General features: G+C 45.7%; 1 protein-coding gene across 1 annotated transcript in view; it reads left to right on the top strand.

Annotated features, from left to right (window-relative positions):
* The window catches only part of ASTN1 (astrotactin 1), a 223,923-nt gene that overhangs the window by 68,060 nt on the left and 133,780 nt on the right, over positions 1–22,083 (top strand). Inside the window, 2 exon segments of the mRNA XM_030573045.1 lie at positions 12,211–12,398; positions 21,291–21,684. Coding sequence (XP_030428905.1) covers positions 12,211–12,398; positions 21,291–21,684 — 582 coding nt within the window.

Below are 22,083 nucleotides of genomic sequence, written 5' to 3'. Positions count from 1 at the left end.
TTCCCTGGATTCTCACTAAGGGAAGAGGCAGGGTTTGCCTTTCTCCCCGGAGTATGTAGTGAGAAGGGACTCGATGCCTGAGTCTTGGAACCAGGCCATAACCATGTGAGTACACGTCAGCTGTCTCCTTCTGCAAACTCCTTGAAGTTTGCGGTGTCTTCCTTCGCTGCTATGATCAGGACTGTGAGGAGCAAAACGGCGGGCTGATTCTTGAAGGTGAAATGGATTTCTCCCAGTGTGATGCTTTCCACATGTTAGCAGCCTCCCATTGCTGATTGTGGGCAGGAGATACTTCTCCAAGGAAGCTTCTTCCATCTGCAGTGAACTTGGTGCCTCCGGTGACTCTGCTGATTTATATAGATCATCAATTTGACAATTCTGTTCACCTGCAGATTTAATTACCTCGATTTTCACGAGGCAATGACAGATTTATGTCTTTGTTCAATTCCTGTAAATCTGAAACAAGCCTGGTTAGACCTAAAAGTCCTTTACACTGATCAATCTTTGAACACTGCTGGTCTCTGCCCTTTTGATAAGTTCTTCCCAAGAGAGAGAAATGATAAAGGCACACAGTCAACTCTTTTCTCCCCCCCTCCACCTCTTTTCTCCCCCCTCCACCTCTTTCTTTTTCACTCTCCATTATCTTTAATACACTCCTACCAACTTCAGAATGAAACCAATTTGGAGCTCTGTTTTCTTAGGGACATAGGAGTTGCCAGTCTGGATCAGAGCATGGGTCCATCTAGGCCCGTAGCTTGTCTCTGGCAGTGGCCAGCACTAGCTATCTTAGAAGAAAGTGCAAGAAACCCTGTAGCAAGCAGTTATGGGATAACCTGCCATGACACAGGCATGCCCAGGTAGGTATATTCTACCTGTGTCTGGCCAGCTTCTCTATAGTTCCCTGAGGGGGCTCATGTGCCAACATTGCAGGATGTTTGTATGGGGAACATTCTTCGACTTATGTAACATGGAGAATTTTGTGTTCCAAAACTCCTGAAAGTGAAAGGTGTCACCTGAGGTGGAGCGAATCTCAGCACTGGCTTGATCAACATTTGGGAATGATTGACATGATTGACATCTGTCATCCCAGCCCTGTTGTTCACAGTCTGAGGAAGATACAGATTTGATTGGACAAAAATGAAGATGAGACTGCATCAGGGAAGGAAAGAGGGCACAAAGGTTATCTGTTATGGAGGCGACGTTCTGCCAATTGGAGTGTCTCATGACTTGACTGGACAAGCCCTGCAAGGGCTGACTGTGGGGTGAGAAATGCCTCATTAGTTAGGAAAGTAGCTAGTTTATAAGTATAGGCAATGGATTGTTCTTTTGTTTTTCTTTTACCTGTAACTGTATGTTTCCAAGTCCTTTTTATTTGCCTTTATTTTGAATCTTTATATTAAGCTCTGTTAAATAAACTTCAGTTTGATTGTACTGTAGACATATCTAAGTGCCTGTGCAAAAGAGAGCATTGAATGGAGGTAAACCCGGGTTGCACTGCTTCCCTGGAGGCAGCGGATTGGTGTACATTTGCAGGTGTCCAGAAGACAAGGGACTGGGCACTTGAGTGGGGTGTGTGAATTGCTAGCCTGCAGGGGAAGAGAATGGGGCCTAGGGGGCCCAGAGCAGAGCACTTGTGCTGCCAGTGGCTGGCTGAGTTGGGAAGACTCTCCCTGGGGGGCATGGACAAAGCTGTTTCATGCTGTAAGTAGGTGGTAGTGATTCACCCTGGATGCCTTGCGTAACCCTGAAAAGTGTCACACCTGCCCTTAGGCAAAGATTCCTCCTGACTCCTAATATTTAGGAGCCAGCTGTTGTGCTGAAGCAGGAAGATTTATATCTCTTCCCAAAGTCTTTGGTTATTTTTAAATAATTTACTATGATAACTCTGGATATTTTAATTTTCCATATAAAAGTCTAATCCCTAATTGATTTCTGCTAAGTTCTTGGCCTCACTGGTATCCTGTGGCAATGAGTTCCACAAGCTAATTGTGTGGGTGGCCAGGGAAAGTATTTCCTTTTTATCAGTTTTGAATTTTACACCTTTGTATTTGGAACCTTTCCGTTCCGCTGAACTTCCCCTTCTTCTTGTACTATAAGACAGGGAGAATAGAAGATCCTGACCTATTGTTCACAAGCCCTGCTTCTCCTCCCCAATTCTGCCACTGATTTGCTGTGTAACCTTGGGGAAGATCACTTCACTTCACCTCTCTTTGCTTCAATTTCCTCACCCATCCTGTCTCTTCTATTTAGATTGCAAGTTTGTTAGGGCAGGGACTGATTCTTACCCTGTGTTTATGCAGCACCTGGCACGATGAGGTCCCAGTCTTAACTGGGGCTTCTACAGGGTGGATTTGATGTAAATCAAATAGATTTAAATCACTAGTCAGGAACACTCTATTTAATCTTGGTTTTCTACATAAAAGTGCATTCTTGTTGGTGGTTACAACCTTAATACATATTCTTCACAACTCAGAGGTAGATGTAAGTTTCATTTTTAGAAGGTACACACTATACATTTTTAAACAGTGATTTATTTTGAAAACTTTTTAGATTAGTTTTACAGCTGTATCAGAAAATGAATGACTGTTTGGTTATTTCATTTACCAAAGGTAATTGAAGCAGATATTTATGAAGTCATTGGGAGGTGAACAATCTCCAGTTCAACAGGCTAATCGTTAATATTTGGAGGATTTTCTTTCCAGGCTGTATTAGGAAGAGAACATAACCAGACAGACATTTAAATTGTTTTATTTCACTAAAACAACAATGTTAAGTATTCTAGATTTTTTTCTTCAACAAAACAACAGCAAACATAATATTTTAACAAAACAAGCATATGTCCCTCGCGTCTCACATTTATCTCCAGACTTCTTCTCCTTGTCCGATCTATTCTGCCCCCAACAATCTTTTATTTATTGAACTTTTTGAACTTTGCACTTTTAGAGAGAGGTAAGGGATGACTCTGTGTACACAAATTGCAGAGGGACAGTAGAGTGAGGTCTGTTATTCTCACCTTTATATATTATTATTTATTTAAAACATTTTTGCTGTTAACAAGCATGTTACCTCTGGAGACACAAATCTGCGGTTGGAGAACTGCAAAACTAAACATCTCTGATGGTATCTTCTAGACTGAGCACTGAGTCCCATTGGGTAGATAGAAAGATTAACCTAAATAATCTGTACAGAAGCCTGTGGAACCCCATCAGATTGGGTCCATGAATGATTGGAATTCATTTACAAAATTTTTCTTAAACATTACATGAATATGTTGTGTCATACTATAGAATTAGAATTTATAATCCCTATTCCATGATGAGATATCTTTGAGCTATAATGTATCTTAATTAAAACTATCTTTAGATAGGATTTTTTCCTCAAGCATTTTATCAAAAAAATTCAATTTAAATAGAAAAAAATCCAATTTTTTTTTAAAAACATTGATTTTTATCCACTCTGGGTTTCTACCATAAGATCAATAATAATAATAATAAAATATATCCCAGTGTCCCAAGCTACTGTATCTTCCTGGCTTTGTCACAGCATGGCCAGTGAACATCTCCTCAACTGTCCATTCTGCTTCTCTTCTCGATAGAGAAGTGGCATGTTTCCACTAGCTGAAAATGAGGAGTGTGTGTTGAAGTTGGATGGTGTCAAACACTGGTACAGTACCTAAAATGCACCTCTGGATCCTCGTTATTTCATAGAACATGTGCTCCCCATGCTGTTTAGTTATTTCCGTGCGGAGCAGAAGATATCAGCATCATATTTACTCTCTAATCTAGGGTTTTTTTTCCCAACACATGGGCAAACGGTAAGCCCAAGGCGAACTTCTAGCGCAGAGAGTATTCTTGCCTGTGGGTAGACGAACAATCAACCATCCTGCATGCAGTAAGGATGTGAATGCTAAAATAATCTCTCATTCTCTTGCCCTCTTGGCCCCCATCATAATGAGCACTTAAACAAATTAGTCTGCAGGAATGGGCTGAAGTTTACCCTTGAAGTGTAGTCCATCTCATCTCTATAATGCATTTTCCCTCCTCCTTCCTATCCCACCACCATCCCTGACTGACTTAGCCTTTGCTATCTGCTCGGATGTCTTGCTAAGTGCCTGGCAGATGGTTGAGATAGCTGGCCGGTACCTTGACTGTCAGCCTTTGGCGGTTATAAATAGCCATTTGCCTCACTGAGAAAATCTCTGGCTGATGTGTAAAAGGAAGCCAGCGGTGGCCATTGTGTTCCCACCCCTTTCAGATGATTTGAGAGTGGAAGAGGGACAGGTAGCATGGGATGGAAAGCAAAATGCTGTCTTAAAGGCAAAAGAGAGGCTCCATTTCTCATTTCCTTGGCTGGCAGTGTCTGGGGTGATGCAGAGGCAGCATACTCTATCCTAGTGATGGGGAGAGCAGGAGCCCATGGCATCATCCTCCAGTATCCCAAGTGGGCAGTCTGAGTTGTTGAGCTCTGGTGGAGGTTCCAGCCATCCCTCCTTGGCTAAAGAATCTTGCTGTGTGGTGGGGTCTTGCAGCAACGTGGAGATTGGGGAAAGTCCTCCCGAGGTCTGAAAATAGAGAAGAAAAATGTAGAGGGCAAGGAGAGGATAGGAACGAGAGAAGTGAAATACCCTTGCGAAGGTTTGCAGTGTAAAGCATAGTGGGTCATTGGTGAAGTGAAAGGTCCATTTCATAGTTCCGTCTCTCACTATTCTGTTGGTCTTTTTCTTTTAAATTAGCAAAAGGCCTGAGCCAACAAGTTCTGATCCAGCTCAGAATTTCCCTCAAATTTGGAAGTATTTGGATCCAGCTTGGGGTGCGGTGGGGGGGATTTTAGGGCAGGTCTATTTTAGTTTAAAAAATTGCCAAAACATTTCCTGCTGTGATCTTTGAAACATAGTCAGAGAAGGAGAGAACTCTCCATGGCTAAGATCTCCTTTGGATAATGAAAGACAAAGTTGAGGGACTTCTCAGAGCATAACTGGGTTGAGAAAAGGTAGATTCCCATCAGAATGCTCTGTATCAGGACACCGACATTACTGTGATGCATGTGTGTTCGGGGCCGGGGAAGCTGCAGTAAGACTAGGTATGTTACCAGCATGGGAGGCCAAGATTTTTTAAGTGATTTTTTGGGGGTATCCAGTTTGACACCTTGAAAATCCACCTGATTTTTGGAGGGTGGGTGTAACAAGGTGACTTGCCCTTGGGTGGCGGAGCCTGGGGTTAAGCCAGTCCTCATTACAAAAGTTTTACAAAAGATTACAAAAGTCTCGCTTCTCTAACCAAGATTTTAAAAAATGCTTAGTGATTTGGGGTGGCCAGCTCAAGATACCTTAAAGGGGGCTGATTTCAAAGGACAAGAGCTTGGCACTTTTGCCCTTGTATGTTGTTTGAAGTTAGTCAACCCAAAACTGAGGCACTCAAAATCACTGGGCCCTTCTGAAAATCTTGACCAGGATGTTTAGATGGAGAACATCACAGCCAACAGCTTCATTGACCCCTTCAACAACTTGCAATTTCAATAATCCATCAAGAAATATTCCATTTTCACCAAAAGATAAAGAAACCATTGAACGTAATATGGAAAAGCTGGATGTTTTGAAAAAGCCTTACACTTTACAGACTGGGTTAATTTTCTGCTTGTCATAGAAAGAAAAAGAAACAAAGCATGAATATGCACTGACACATGATATAAACAGAGGCATGCTGCATAAAACATGAATATTATTCAGTGACAGATATGTGGCAGGTAGAATCTCAGAAGCAAAAAATATTTTGGTATCAGGTCCAGGACATGCAGTTTGACAAGTAAATTTAACTGAGTGAGGTTTTTAGTTGGTGATGCCTCATGCATCATTTAGAAGTTAATGCATTTTGGTATTCTGCTCGTATGGTATTTCAAAGATTAATTATACAGAGTTTTGAAGGATTACAGTGCATTGAAGTTATAATGAATGATATCTTGGTCTGGGATGGGACCCCTAAAGTGACATAAAAGATTTAGGCACGGAGCAAGAGAGGGACACCGACCATTGCACTTAGTCAAATTTTTGATTCAAAAGTTAGGTCAGTTTAAGGCAGCTTTGATTTCTGAGCTAATGCAAATAAAAGACCTAGCTGAAGTGCTCCCTGTGCAGTGTAAAATGAATCTACAGAGATTTATGGCGATGACTAGCATTATGACAACATTTATCCAAGATCTGTCTTTGAATGATCTGAGACATCTATTGATTAGGACTCATGGGCAATTTTTTTTATTTTGGATTTTTTGGATTTTCAAAATGTTGGTGGAAAAACAGTTGCAGATTAAATTTTTTTGCTTAAAAATGAGTGCTGTTTTAAAAGCACCTCAATTGGTAAAAGAAGAAAAGGTGACCATGTGATTCCTCAAGGAACAAGTCGCAGAGATTGGAAACCTGGGAGGGCTTGCAGCAGTACTAGTGGAAACATTACAGTCATATTAACTATACCTAGACCATCCCTGATGGATGTGTCTCACCTCCTCTTAAAAACCTCTAGTGGTGGGGATTCCACAGCCTCCCTAGGTAATCTGTTCCAGTGCTTAACTATCCTTAGAGTTAGAAAGTTTTTCCTAATGTCCCATAGTAGGGCAGGTCCTTGAAGGTACGTGCTTTATCTGACATGGCAAAATGGCACAATCCTTGCTCCTAATCTCCTCACAGCCATTATGTGCTGCAGGCTTAACTTTGTGGAATCCTGTTCATCTCCTAGGGAGGCTCAAATAGGGAAGGAAGAGAACACTGTTCAGAAAAACTTCTCTGTCTGCTTCCCTGCAGATTCACCATCTCTCCAAGGCTGCTGTTACATGCGCAAAGAAAGCCCCCTACCTGGGTTAGGGCCAAATTCTGCTGTCACAGTGGTCAATGTTTAAATTCCCTTTGACTTCAGTAGGACGAGGAGTGTGCCAGTGCAACAGAAAAATATCTTCTCACTGCTGGGTAAACTAGAAGGAGAAAAGAATGCCAAAGAAAATAGCAAGCTCCAAGGAATACTTAGCCACCGAGAGAGGCCTCATTAACACTGCTTCCGCACAGGGTCATAGAGGAACCCCAAGGGCCTGATCTCGAAGCCTTTGCTCGTACGAACCAATGACGTTAATGGGAGTTGTTCATGCAGCAGCCGCTGCAGCTGGCCCCAAGAGTGTTGTATGGTGGCTTCTCCATTCAGTGCCATAGGGATGTGCAGCAGAAGCTGATGTGAGGGCATTGTGGCTTCAGATGCTAGGACAAGGGTGAGTAAACTACGGCCCGCAGGCCACATTCGGCCCGCAGGACCGTCTTGCCCGGTCCCGGAACGCCTGGTCTGGGAGGCTAGCCCCCAGCTGCTCCTCTGCTGTCCCCCTTCCCCCGCAGCCTCAGCTTGCTCGCTCCGCCGCCGGCGCAATGTTCTGGGCAGCGGGGCTGTGAGCTCCTGGGGCAGTGTAGCTGCAGAGCCTGGCTTGACCCAGTGCTCTGTGCTGTGTGGTGGTGGCAGCAGCGTGGCCCGGCTGTAATGCTACCTGTCCAAGGTGCTCCAGGCAGCGCGGTAAGGGGGCAGGAAGCGGGGGGGGGTTGAACAGAGGGCAGGAGAGTTTGGGGTGATGGTCAGGGTGTGGGGGTGTGGATGGTGGTCGGGGGGGAAAACAGGCTTGAATGGAGGCAGTCAGGCGGAAGGGGGGGTTGGATAGGTCGGCAGGGGGGCAGTCAAAGGCAGGGGTTCCGGAGGCATTCAGAGGATAGGAAGAAGGGGTGGTTGGCTGGGACAGGAGTCCTGGAGGTGGGGGCTGTCAGGAGGGAGGGGGGTTGGATAGGGCAGCAGGGGGTAGCCACGGGTTCTGGGGGGTCAGGAGGCCGGAAGAAGGGGTGGTTGGATGGGGCGGAGGTCCCAGGGGGTTTGTCAGGAGGGAAGGGGGTTGGATGGGGCGGCGGAGGTCCAGGGGCAGTCAGGGGATAGGGAGCGGGGGTGTATGGATGAGGCAGGAGTCCCAGAGGAGACATCAGGGAATAGGGGGGGTTGGATGGGGCAGAAGTCCTAGGGGGTGGGGGACAGATAGGAGGTGGGGGCTGGGCCACCCCCCATCCCTAACTGGCCCTCCATACAATTTACGAAACCCGATATGGCCCTCAGGCCAAAAAATATGCCCGCCCCTGTGCTAGGAGGATTGTCCCTGGGGGACTTACAGCCTCAGCTCAGGACTCTTCTCAGGATCTAGCTTTCTCTCTAGAACGACTCCTGCTCATTACGATGGATAATGTGATCTGTTCATACATATTTTAGACTTTAAATATTATCCCATTTTATTTGGTGTGTGGAGGTCGCTAGGGTAACTGAGTGATAATGAGCTAGGTGAGCCGGATTCTCAGCTGGTATAAATCAAAAGGGCTCCTATGACTTCAGCTTGGATCTTCCTCTCCCCATCCCTTTCTCCTGGCTCCTCTCCTCCTCATTCTTCTTCTCTCCCCTTCCCACTCCATTTGCCCTGCCTTCTTTCTCTCCCCTCTTGTTTCTCCCTTCACAGATGGTCTGGGCAGTAATCAGCTGCTGCCATTATGTTTATAGGACAAGCTGGGGTGAATAGAGGCTGGTGTTCCTGTACATGTTAAGGACTCAGATCACATTTGATACCAGGCTAATGCTTCACAGGATAATTAGTGGTCTTCCCTACTGTTGTTAACCCTTGACTCAGACAGGCTATTTTTTAACATAGGTGTTAGAAGTTAATACCAGTGCTAATTGCTTCACTTCCAAGGCCTAATGAAAGTCACACAGGGAGCAGGCCTATCATCAATATCTTTCAAACTTTGATCTTGAAATTACACTTGCCCCTTTCTGTGGTTTTTTTGACTGCTTTCCTACCACACCTTGACTCTGCCATCCTGTTGTAAGGCTTTGTGGGGCCAGATCCTCAGCTGGTGTGAGCAGGTGCAGTTCCACCCATTTAACACCAGCAAAGGGTCTGGCCCATGATACTTATTAGTACTCTATACTCCTGTTATCAACTCTTCCCTTCCCAGTGGTACATGGAGGCATGGTTTAGGAATTCAACTCATCCCAGACTAGCAGCTGGTTGCACAGAGCAGTGGATGAAGGAATAGAAGGAAGATAATATTTGGATAAGGCCAGACAGGAATTGTGGGGCATGGATCAGTGGTGTCCATAGCATATTAAAAACCTTCTTAATCTGAGCAGATAAACTGATTTGGATACTCCAAAAAGTTGGAACCAAATCCAGGATGAACCTTGTAAGAAACTGGAAAAATTTAGTGTACATTTCCCCCCCACTGTTTTCACGTGGCGGTTGCAGTGGAATTGGGAGCAGGTTTGAGAAACTCTTTGAGCTATTCTTTTAGACCCCAGGACATGTGAGGAGGAGACACACAGCCGCAGATGAGGAAACCCTTGCTGAAAAGGAGCAAAGTATTTTCTTTCTATGGGGGGTAGGTGTTTACCAAGTGCAGGATCACATAGGATATCCCTGCACATAGGATAATCCTGACATGTGCTTGATGGGAAAGACAAGTCAATAACGTGGACACGCACTGGCTTAAGTTGTTGGGTCAGAATGGAGAGGAGTCTCCTAGCATGTAATTTCTCATTCCTGAGTATTTTACCTTGCATGGCTCTGTGTGAAGCAGGATAAGAGAGACGAGAGGAAATTCTATGGCTCAGGGTGGAAAAAATCTCATTTAAACAAAATTTAAAAAATCGAGTTTTTATTTAAATGGGATTTTTAAAATGTAAATTTTCATTATTTTACCCGTTTAAATTTGGAAATCATGACAACCTTCATTAAGGCTGAAACTTACTAGGTTCTATTAAAATCATTTAAATGATTAAAACAGCGCCGAATCAATGAGCCCTCCTCAAATTTTAATGAGATAAAGGGTGCTGCTTTTTAAATTCTATGCAGAATCAGTGGAAAACATCTTTTAACTTTTTTTTTCAACTCAAGCTTTATAAATGTCACACACACTATCAAGTAGCTCTATTATTTTCAGTCTTTGCAATGGAGTGAATGCTGGTATTTTCATTTTTCCAAATGTAAGTACTTTCAGTTTCTGTTGTCGAGGAAAGGTTTTGCCTGAATTACTTTAGATTTCAGTTTAGCTAGCAGGTGCAGAGAGCCTGCTTTCCTTCATTTGAACGGGTCCTTTGTTGAGAAACCGACTAGGAGTGAAAAAGCAGGGGAAAGCTTGTTTTTCTCTTCAAATCTATTAATAAAAACAATGTGGAGAAGAGGAGGGCTACTAATTCTAAATACTTGAAGGGACACGGGGCCAGATTTTGAATGGTATATAGACACTGAAAATGTATATAGGTGCCTAACTCCCCTTGATTTTTATGTGAGTTAGGAAACTAACCTGCTTAGACACTGTTGAAACCAGTATCTGGATACCTTTGAAACTTTGGCCCCCGGTGACTAGAAACAGTCTGTCAATTAATTGCAGTTAATACTTTCGTTTAATAAACCAGTTACTTTTAAATGCAAAATGTGTTTTGAGATGCATAGTTTTTTCTTATGTATCCAGCACATTTAAGATTGTTCTTCAATAATTAAATAAAACTTTTTAAAAATGCTGGTGTTTGTACACATTTAATTTGAATTCTGATTTCCAGCCAACTGCAGCTTAATACAAATCTTGAGTAAAACATTATCTAGTAAATAAGAAATGCATGTTAAGCTATGTACCTGCATAAGTAAATGTGTATAGACGTAGTGTATCCCTTGGTTAGCAAAAATAAGCACCACATTTGGTTGCAAAGGCTATATTTGGTTGTACCATTAAAACATCCTGTGGCACCTTATAGACTAACAGACGTTTTGGAGCATGAGCTTTCGTGGGTGAATACCCACTTCCTCACATGCAACTGTGGGTATTCACCCACGAAAGCTCATGCTCCAAAACGTCTGTTAGTCTATAAAATCCCACAGGATTCTTTGCTGCTTTTACAGATCCAGACTAACATGGCTACCCTCTGATACATTAAAACATGTTGATTTTACCAACCAATGAAAAAGAACCTTTCTCTTGGAAAATAATTACAAAGTACAAATGGAAAACAAGATTAAAATCAGTGAGTTTAATCGTAGTTTCCTGCTTGCTAATTTAAATCATAATTAAAACTCATCCATCCTGCTATGGCTGCATGCATGCGGAAAGCACGGTCTCCAGGTAAAGCACACACGAGCAGCCCAAGGGAATAGAAATCACAACCTTTGACTCCTGTCACAGCCTTTTGGAGGTAAAGGAGAGTCACTGTTAGCTGTGGGTAAAATTAGGCCATTTTGCCTCTTTGTCAGCCTCTGTTAGAAGGTAGAACAGCTGAGTGTTTGAGCACCTCTGATACTTACCTTGGGATTGGCAGGGGTGCGCATCTTGACCAGCAGTTACTTTAGCTGCCACAATGAGGTGAGCTATATGTCCTTTGCGCTATAAGCTGCCATTTTTGCTGGGTGTATGTGGATAGAAGGAAGAGGTGAAATGACTGACATTCACTGGTTTGCGCCACACCCAAGAGCCCCCACCCCATGCAGACTGATGTAGAAGGGGAAGAGACTAAGGTCCAGGTTTTAAAAGTTATTTAAACACTTAATTCCCATTGAAATCAATAGCTCCCAAATACTTCAAAAATCTGTTCCTATGTTGTGCCCTGTCTGTCCCCTCCCATCAGATCCTCCCTTCTGTGGACAATAATGTTCTGAGTTCACCCAAAATTTAATTAAAAAGGGGGGGAGGGAGGACCCATTTTATGTTAAAATAAAAGTAACACAAACCTCCAGATTTTGCCTTTAGAGCCCTTCATGAGTTGTTGTTGCATCTTCCCACTGACGTTCAGGGATTTAATCACACTCTTAAATCCTTTGCAATTCTCCGTGGTCAGGTCATAGGGCTTATGTGGTAATTGCCATGGACCCGGATAGCAGTTACTGACTGGCTTCTCAGCAGTTACCCTTGGTAAATCCACCTGCAGTTGGCAGCTAATGCGCACCCCAGTTTTGGAAGAGGGAAGCTGCCATTGATAGCATGCAGTGAAACAGACGGTGGTGATCCTGAGATGAGAGAGATGGCTGCAATCTGCAGCCTGCTTGACGTACACTCAGCCAGGAGCAGGTCACTTGCACTGTACTGATTCCCTAGAAAGAAGTAGACTGGATTTCCAGTGAGTTTTCTGTACTGTAGCCGTGTTCATGCATCAGCCTTGTTTCCTTTTCCAGAGATCTCGGGGAACACAGAAGACATTCCCCTTGTGCGTTGGAGGCAGCAGTGGCTGGAGAATGGCACGTTGCTCTTCCACATCCACCACCAAGATGGCACCCCCAGCCTGCCTGGTGCTGACCCCACCGAAGAGCCCCAGACTGAGTCAGCGGAAGAGGAGCTAAGGATACTCCACATCTCCGTCATGGTACGTGCTGGTTCGCCTTCAAAGGCTGGTGCCATTCTCTGCGGAAGGCACCCAACAGGCACCCAACTCCATTGACTTTCAGTGGGAATGTTGAGCCTTTGAAAATTTCCTTCCCCCCTTCCCATGAAATACCTGTGTGCTGAGCTGTCCTTGGAGGGTGGATGCGGTGTGTTGTGGTGCTGGTTACCAGTAATGACTATCGAGATGCTGCCACTCCCCAGCCACCTGGCATGTGGTAGAATGACATGCTTGGTAAACTGAGACTTAAACAAAGGTTTAAAAGAAAAGGGGGAAAGAAAGGTTGAAATTGAAACAAAACATTTCAGTGGGGCTGGAACCAGAAATATTTTGGATTTTAAGTTGGCAGAATTTTTTGAGGTTTTGACTTTTCATCCCAGTTTGGGAGAGGAACATTTTTCAATACCTCAACTCTTCATGGAACGGGAAAACAATTTCCTAGCCAGCTCTATCTGGTGTTTCCCTGGCTCATTCATGTCCGCTCTGCGAGCCTGCAAGAGCTGCAAAGTCAATGGATCTGTCCCCCAACTCACCCACCCAAGGAATAGCCTTGTTGTAATGGAGATTGCCTGGAGGTGGCGGACCAAGTGAGCATCTCTGTGCTGTCCGTCTTTGCAGCCCTCTGTGTAGGGGTGTGGCCATCTATGAAGGGGGTGGAGTAGGGGAGAGGCGGTATGGCCAGAGCACATTGCACTCCAGCTATGCTAAGCAATTGGATGACTCCATAGGAAACCATTGCAGGTGGTGTATATGAGCTTAGCTCCTGGGGCCGCTCTAGCTTGTGCCAAGGACTGCACTGGTGCTCCAGAAACCAGAAGGCAAAAAGCCATCACTCACCAGTCCCACTGGGCTTAGCTTGGCCATAGCCAGGATTGAAACCACAAAGTATGAAGCAGACTTGTCTGTATGGACCAGTGATCTGATCCAGTGGGCCAAACCCTACATAAATCAGAGAAATGCAACAGTCCTCCCATTTTGTTCCCCACAGTGCCTGTGGTCCCTGACATCTGTTTCCTGAGCATGGAATCCCACCCTCCCTTTAGACTTTTCTCCCTCTGGTGCTTTGTCACCCCTGCTTTCATGACACCAGCAGAGGAACCACAGCCTGATGGCTTTGATTTAGCATGTGTGAGTCCACAGGGCTTAGAATATAACAAGTGCGAGCCCCTTGAGGGCATTGCAGATTGCATGTCCCCCACCCCCTCTGATGCCTTCATGTCCTCTTCCCCACAGAAGCTCAGGAAAGAGAATTCAATGGAAGCCAAAGGGGAAAAAGAAAAAGTATAGATCAGTGTTTGTGCGGTGGATTATTTTTTTAACGATGGGAAGAATCGTACCAATTCCTTTGCCAGCAGAAGATAATTAGCTGGAGACAATGGGCTGCTGATGCTTGCTCCAGGCTGTTTAATGAAGCCTACCCTAATGAGAATGTCAATATCTCTTCCAGATTGCAGCCTGAGGCCAAGTGTCTCCTCCATCTTTTGTGCTTGATTAGGGGAGAAAAATTAATGAACGGCAAAATCAAACTGGAAACATTTAGTCCATTTTTGCTGAGAAGACCGTGTGTTAACTGTTGAAAATTATCCCCAACACAGGGGCTGGAGCCTCAGCTGATGTACATCAGGGGAACTCTGGTCTGTTTACCTAGTTACTTATGTGGCCCTCATCACTGTACTATCTGAGCAATTCACGACATCCTTATCCCAGTTTTACAACTGGAGAGCTGATAGGGTAGATTATGTGATTGCTCAAGGTGGTGGTAATAGCTAGCTATTATGTAGCACTTTTCATTGGTCAATCTCAAAGCACTCCACAAAAGGAGTCAGTTGTGAAAACTGAGGCACAGGACGGTGATGTGACTTGCTCGAGGTCAGCTAGCCAGTCAGTGGCAGACCTGGGATTAGAAGCTAGGTCTTTTGAGTCCCACTCCAATGTAGCCACTAGGATACACTGGCTCCTTAGTAATGTACATCATGTTACTACACTGCCTTCCTAGGCAGCCTGGTAGCAGAGGAAATATATGGGTGATCTGGGGATTCAACCTAGGTCTCCTTAATCCCAGACCAGTGCCCTCTCCACTGGACCATCCTTTCACTCAAGTTGTGGACTTTAATGGAGATAAACGAGTTGAAACCAGTTGATGATCTGGCCCCACATGGGAGGGAACTCCAGATCCTGGTGACTCGCCTCCTAGCCATCAAGCTTTGTCCCTGTACTTCACTTTGCTCTCTTTCCTCATGTGCCTCTCTGGAATGGAGTGCAGCACGGCCCCGTTTGTGTCCACAGGTCTTGGAGATCCCTAAAATCTAGGGCCAAATGGGGCTTCAGCTCAGTAGGGGAGTCAGTCTGTGCCTTTGAACACAGCAGGCTGTGGGTTGCCATCTCAGTAATTCAATGAATGTCCTGTGCAGCAGGCTGCAGGCCGAGGTTCTGATCCAGAGAGGCACTGAAGCACATTCTTAACTTTAAGCACGGGGGTAGTCCCATTGCAGTTAGGGGGACTATTTACATGTTTGAAGTTAAGTGCTTAAATCTTTTGCTGGGATTGGGAGCTCTGTGCTGGAGAATGAGAAGATCCCGGAGTGGTGTATGTGTGTGCATGCATGTATATTTGTACACATATACACACTACAGACCTGGTGTATGTTCGGTATTGCAATTGGACTTACCTTCACAGGATATTTTGGTTAACTAGACTTTAGTTCAACAGCCAGACAGTGTATATCAGTACCTGGCACATTGCAGGGATTCTCTGTGGGAATCATTTGGTCCGTAATTGGCCTGGAAATTCCAGATCCTCTACACTGAGGCCATTGTTAAAGTCACCAGATGGAGTACAGTGAGGAACTAATGTCTTAGTTTCTCACCTGTGGATGAATTAGGTCACGGGTGCAATGAGTCTGGTGGGCTCTCAGCTTAGTGTCACGTGGACTCTCATACTCGGCACAGGACCTCCCAATCCGGTATGGAGTGAACCTTAGAACAGTTTGTTTTGAAAAGCTAATGATGAGCAGTTGCTTAGTAACAGTGTTCACGCCCTCAGGATCAGCCAATGAGAGCTTGCTCTGATGATGTAATGCTTGGAACCTTGTGTCTACGCTGGACCTTGATTGGGTGGGTTTCTGCAGGAAAACCAGTCTGAAGTGGCCATGCATGTTTTGAAAATATTTCATTTCTCCTGCTGGTGTGGTTTGAATTAACTAATGACCACTTAAGGCTACATCATCTTACGGGTCATCGTTGTATTTGGGGTGTAATAAATTCTGGGGTGGAAAACTGAAGAATGTAAGAGCCCAGGAAATTATTATTACCAAATGAACAGTAAGAAAGCCAGATGATGATGATGATTACACCAACATGTGAAATTAAATATTTATTTTCCCCTTGTCCCTGCCCCCAAATTAATTTAATCCTGGAAACATCTTTACACCCTAGGGAAGGGTCTTGTGCCAGGAACCAGAATAATGTGGTGTGCTAAAACTGAATTTTGAGTGTTTTTCCTCTCAATTCAGCTGTGTTGCAAAGAGTGGTGGTGCTGGGCAGCTGAGTCCATTTCTTTGAGCCACTTGTGAGAATTCTTTGAGCAGGGGTTTGGACTAGATGACCTCCTGAGATCTCTTCCAACTCTAATCTTCTGTGATTTTATGACCTGTGGCTGGGTGTTTTAAAATTGCCAGCATCTGAGTGGCTTTTCAGGCTTTGCGTATTTTAGAAATTTCTATAGCAACCATTGTTCTGCTATCTGGATATAGCCACTGAAAAGAGATGAAACTAGAACTAGATTCCCATGTCCACCTGGAATGGAATCTGGATTCACTGGTAGGAGTTGGAACTGGAACTGGATTCCTGTACCCACCTGAAAAGGAGTGCAGGGTTCTGATTCTCAATTCCAACTGGTGCAGGAAGTGGGGGAGGAGCAAATGTTGCTTTATGCCATCTTTCTCTCCCTGAATTCTGAACCAGCCAGGATTCTACCAATTGTCAGGCATAAGTTAGGGAACCCAATGGGCTGCTCATGTCATGTCAGATGAAGTTAGCTCTTTCTTGAAGAGAAAATGTTAATTTAAGGAAACAACTGCAACGGCAGTTATAAACAAACAGGCTTCCACATAACTTTGAGTTCCAGCTTTGTTTCCCTTGTTTACCAGGGACCACATGCTGTTTGAACTCTAACACAGTGAGTGGCCTAATGATATAATGCAACTAAACATATTACAGTTCCAGCAACTGAGAAGAGCCAGCATGCAGTGGGATTACAGCTACGCCCCCTTGTCTCTCTCATGCTCCCTGCAAGGGGGTGGCATAGATCCAGGGCCTGCAAGAGGGTGGCATAGATCCATTATGCCAGCTCTGTGCTCCCCCCCACTCAGTATATTCTCCGTTGGTCAGATCCGCAGGCTTTATGGGCCAGTTTAGCATAAAAGTGTCATCATGCGAGTCCCGGTTATGTCTTTGTTAATGAGTAACTCAGAACCACACTGACCACCCAGGAATCAGATGCCATATTTAAGCACCACCGTACCATGCCTCTTCTGCTGGGATCAGTTGCCCACCCTTGTGATGACGTGACATGGTGAGGGCTATATGGGGCTAGTAAACGGAACCCAGAGAGACTGATACATCCAAGCTAACCGCAGTGCCCTCTAAGTGGCGGCTCCTCTACTTAATCTACAGATATTTTTCTTTTTGGAAGGAAGGGAGGGGTCAGTACTTCTCCATTATCCTGAGAATGAAAGAGGGTTAACACATAGTGGCCATTAGAGAACTCTGCCAGCTGCTTCATCTGTTGCTCATTCAATAATTCCCTTAATGTTTTGTCCTAATGGAGCAAATGATGGTTATTATTTTATTTTATCAAGATCACTTATTGCATAAAAAGGAGGAGAGGGAAAATGGCCAAGAATGGACATGGAGCTGCTAGCTGGATCCCATTTATTTATTTTTTGCTCTTGGCATGCAAGGTTTAGAGGACCGGCACAGTCAGCAAAATTGAGCTCATATCTCTCCAGCTTTATCTGTGGGCTGCAGCAGCAATGGACCCTTTGTCTGGCTTACGTGGGTAGACTGTAAGCATTTTGGGGCAGGGACTGGCTTGAAGGCCTTGTCTATACAGGGAGATTTACCGACAGGATTGCGTCGCTATGGTTATGCCAGTATGATTAAACTGGTAAAATTCTGCCAGTAAAAATTGCCCCATGCAGACACAGCTTCACTTGCTGTGCGTACAGTACACAGTGCAATGGGACCCCGATCTCAGTTGGCCCCTCTAGGCTGTATTGTAATATCAATAGCAATCCAGTCTTTTGTTAAGTCACACACTTAATTTCTCTATGAGCCCCTGGGACAGTCTTCAAAGATTCTAAGTGCTAGTGCACAGACGAGCCGGAAACATGACTTGAGGAAGGGCTCAGTGAGAGCTCAAAAGCTTATCTCTTTCACCGACAGATATATTGGTCCAATAAAAAATATCGCCTCCCCCACATGGGCACTGAAAAAGTTGCCAGTAGGGGCATTTGCCAACAATAAATCTGATCTCTGCTTTCAAAGACTACATGAAAAGAAATATATAAAGAAGATTGGTTTCCCTCGCTTTCAGGTAACTGCTTCAAAGCTGGCTCCGCTTGGCCCTACCATCCTGATTCAGCAAAACATTTAAAGCTTGCACTTATCTTTAAGTGTATGTTTTAGGTTCCCTTGAAGTCAATGGGAACTAAGTGTGGGCTGAAGTGTTTTGTTGAAGGGGGCTGGACTCAGCACATGCATAAAGTCAAGTGGAAGGGCTTGGCTGAATTGAGGCCAAGTGTCTAACCAGCACCTACAGACTGCAGTCTTATCTGTCCTGGGCAGTGTTAAGATTGATCCATTGAATTGGTGAGTTTGCACTATCAGTTCTCTGTTCTGTACCAGTCCTGTGGATTATAAATACAGGATTTCACTCCCCTGGGCCAACAGCTGGACTCTTTTCATGAACATTCTGTTTTCTTTAAAAAAAACAACAATCCCAAATGAGTTAATACTAAAATACATCAACATGATGTAAGGACTGTTTCAGTTTTGGTTCTTTTTCAGTAACTTACTCTTGCATTTGAATGGACGCTCCCCATGAGACGGAGCCAGGCTCTTGGGGTTTGTGATTTATATGCTACTTTCCGTATTTTGATGATCGCAGGCTCTCCTGGCTGATGCAGGGTTGTGATGCAGAGACTTTTCTTTATTTTCTTTTGCCAAGAATTCCTTCCATTTCAAATGAGCCAAGAAAACACCCCCCTACCTCTCCACAATTACTCTGGCATCTCTGAGGATAAATGAGATTAGATGTATTTGTTCGCATTTACAAAGCACCTACACAGTGCTCTAGGTGCTGCACAAAAATTTATGGCGCTGTAGAGCAAAGGACCCCAAATAGACATTCACATTATTCCCCACCACAAATGGTTTTGTCTAAAAGATACCTTCCAGTTCACATGGGAATTCATTCACTCCAAGTCAGCACATTATACATATCGGGGGGAAAAAGGAAGTACAGTGAAGTGAAGTGGTTTGCCCAAGATCAGACACTGATCTGAGGGAGCTGGGAGCAGAACCTAGAAGTTCAGGGTTCCAGCTCACTCTACTGCCCCATGTTTCCTTACTTCACCCAAACAGCTAAGGCAAGTGACAGAAATTCAAGGTCCATTCCCGTGGGGCCAGGAGGAAATCTTTAACCAGTCCCAACTCTGCTCCCATTGACCTTCTCTACAGAAAGGGGGGGACCTACTACTACGAGTAGTTAGGGGAGTTCCCTTTTAGCTCAAGTAGCGGGTTGTCTCATTGGGATGGCAGGCAGTGTAATGTGTTAATATCTGAAAGGATCATGATCTTGTGCTGTCGGCCCTGTGTCCCCCCCATCTCCCCATGTTTCCTACACTCATACGTCCTGTGTCTATGCCACAGGGTGGCTGGCCCCTGTGTTTAACATGGGTCCAGCGCCTCTGTGCCAGAGCCGGTGCTCCCACTTGAGCCAGTTAAGGAGATGGGGCCAGGTGCCTGGGCTAAAAAGGGTCAGGTGGAATTTCAGTGATGACGGAGCTAGAAGGGAAGCTCCAGACTGAAATGAGAGGGAGCAAGGGTCTCCTGCCGTGGTCCCTGAGTAAGAGAGTTGGGTTGGGTAAGAAGCCCCAGCTGAAAGATTTGCTTTTCCTTTGGAAGAAGGCAAAGGCGGCAGGCCAGACCCTGCCTCTCCTCCAGCTGCCCAGACAATGAGAAGGGGCAAGACCTCATGGAGGAGGGAGTGTGTGCAGCTTAAAGCTGGGTGGAAGATTATTGTTGTGTTTTGGAATGTTGTGTTAATAAGAAACCAGGTGCTAAGAAGTGCTGTGAACGGATGAGAGAGACTGTGTGGCGTGAGCTGCAGAGATACCCCGGCCACAAGAGGGCTCTTGAGTGGCAGCTACTGTTACAGTCACACAGGACTGCAAGCTCTGGAGGGCAAGGCCTGTATTCTGGGGCACCAAAGTACCCCACTCCTAGTAGTTATATAGAGTGGGATTTTCTAAAGTGCTCAGTGGTGGCCTGCCTCACCGTTGGCTTCAGTGAAGCAGAATGAGGCCAAGCCTGTGCCCTTCTGAAATGCTGTCTGGAAAGCAGGCAATCAGTGCTAAATATTACCTAGTAGCGAGAGCAGGAGACCGGGTGTCAGGAGACTTGGGTTTTATCCCTGTTTCTGCTGTCGCCTCACTGTGTGATCGTAGGCAGATTTCTGCACCTCTTCCTGCTGCCGTCTCCTCAGCTCTCCAGTGGATAGACCAACCTCTGGAAAGTGCCTGGCTGAGCTGCACGATAGAACTGCTGTGTACGATTGTTACTTATTAGGAAGGTGTATCCCACACCACTGATTTCCTGATGGTGCTCTGCCTCTTCCATCTTCTCCAGTCCTGTTTCCATTACACTGGCATGCCTGAAGGAGACTAAAGCCATAGTGGCTTCCATTATCACATGCATTATTCAGACTTCATTGCCTGTGCCAGGAACAGTGGGGTTTCTGTGGAAATATAGAGCCCAATTTTGTCCTGGCCTAAGAAGGCACAATTACGATTGGAGGGAACTCCCAGTGGTTTCTGCTCCTGATTATACCAGGCATGATTTTGGCCCCAAGGGCAGCTCTTCAGCTGGCGTATATTGTCATAGCTCCATTCAATGGGGCAATGATGATTAGACCATCTGAGGAACTGGCCTATGTTTTAAATGGGCACTGCCAGTGCAGGTAGGCTCAGTTTTCCCCATCTGCTTTGCCCTCCCTTTGTGAAGTGCTTGGAGATCCCGGTCTAATAACAAAAGGCGATCTGCTGAGGTTGCTTGGGAGGGCGGCATAGCAGGATTTCCCTGTGATCCCATCCCTGCATCCTTGAGTGGAACGTGCAGCAGGACAGCGTCTAGGGCCCGATCGGGCAGAGTCCCAAGCCCGGCACCCGATATTTGTAGTTGCAGGGCTGCCTGCTGGGGAAGGAATTTGGCATTTTTATGGTACTGTTACGCTGCATTTGGAAACGTGACAGCTTCTGGTGGCTGCAGGGCTTGTTGCAGGACTTGTAAGAAAGCTGAGGATTACATTTTTTTTACACCTGCCCTTTTAAGTGTATAAGACCTCGAACTATAGTGTCAGCAGCAGGCGTGACTTTCAGCCTGGCCTGGAGTCAGTCTACTGGGCGAGAGGGGAAAGTCGTCCAATCCCCTTTGCCACTCCCCCTGGGCAATGCATTCCCTGCAGCACTGGCCATCCAGCTGGAACAGAAGCTGCTGATCTCCCTGTCCGTGTAGCTCTGCCTTCCAGAGGCTGGCTGCATTTCTGCTGCCTCCAGCCATGGCTCTGAGCCCTGCTTCTGTTCCCTTCTCTAGGGGGGCATGATTGCCCTGCTGCTCTCCATCCTGTGCCTAGTGATGATCCTCTACACCCGCCGGCGTTGGTGCAAGCGGCGCCGGGTGCCGCAGCCCCAGAAGAGTGCCAGCGCAGAGGCGGCCAACGAAATCCACTACATCCCCTCGGTCCTGATTGGGGGTCACGGACGGGAGAGCCTGCGCAACGCCCGTGTGCAAGGCCACAACTCCAGCGGCACACTGAGCATCCGCGAGACCCCCATCCTGGACGGCTATGAGTACGACATCACTGACCTGCGTCACCACCTGCAGCGCGAGTGCATGAACGGCGGCGAGGACTTCGCCAGCCAGGTCACCAGGACGTTGGATTCGCTGCAGGGCTGCAATGAGAAGTCTGGCATGGATCTTACGCCAGGTTGGGGGACGAATGGTTTACCCTCCATGTGCTTTGCTGTTCCTGTTTGCATGGGCTCAGCTGAGTACTGAAACCGAGTCCTCTCCCTGTGTGTATTGCTGGAATTGGGCTACAGTGGAATACATATACACAGAATACTCCTCTGCACCACTTTCCTGTGCAAGTTTGATTTGATCCCAGAGCCATGTGGGGCAACCTCATTTGGGGTTCCCTTACGCATGGGACAGCAGTGAGAATGTTCCCCCATGTAGTCACGGCTTGAGGCCTCCTTGCAGCCAGATCTAGCAGCGCGTCTTCCACTGCATGTGATATAGGAGAGATAAGAGGTGGCCCTGAAATGCAGAGCCTTGATTCCAGCACAAGAATCTCTGTGCCTGCACTTTCCTTCTCCCTGAACAG

The sequence above is a fragment of the Gopherus evgoodei genome, chromosome 8 (assembly GCF_007399415.2).
Source record: "Gopherus evgoodei ecotype Sinaloan lineage chromosome 8, rGopEvg1_v1.p, whole genome shotgun sequence".
NCBI lineage: Eukaryota > Metazoa > Chordata > Testudines > Testudinidae > Gopherus > Gopherus evgoodei.
The sequence above is the reverse complement of the archived record's forward strand: the minus strand, read 5'-3'. Positions and strand labels throughout refer to the sequence as shown.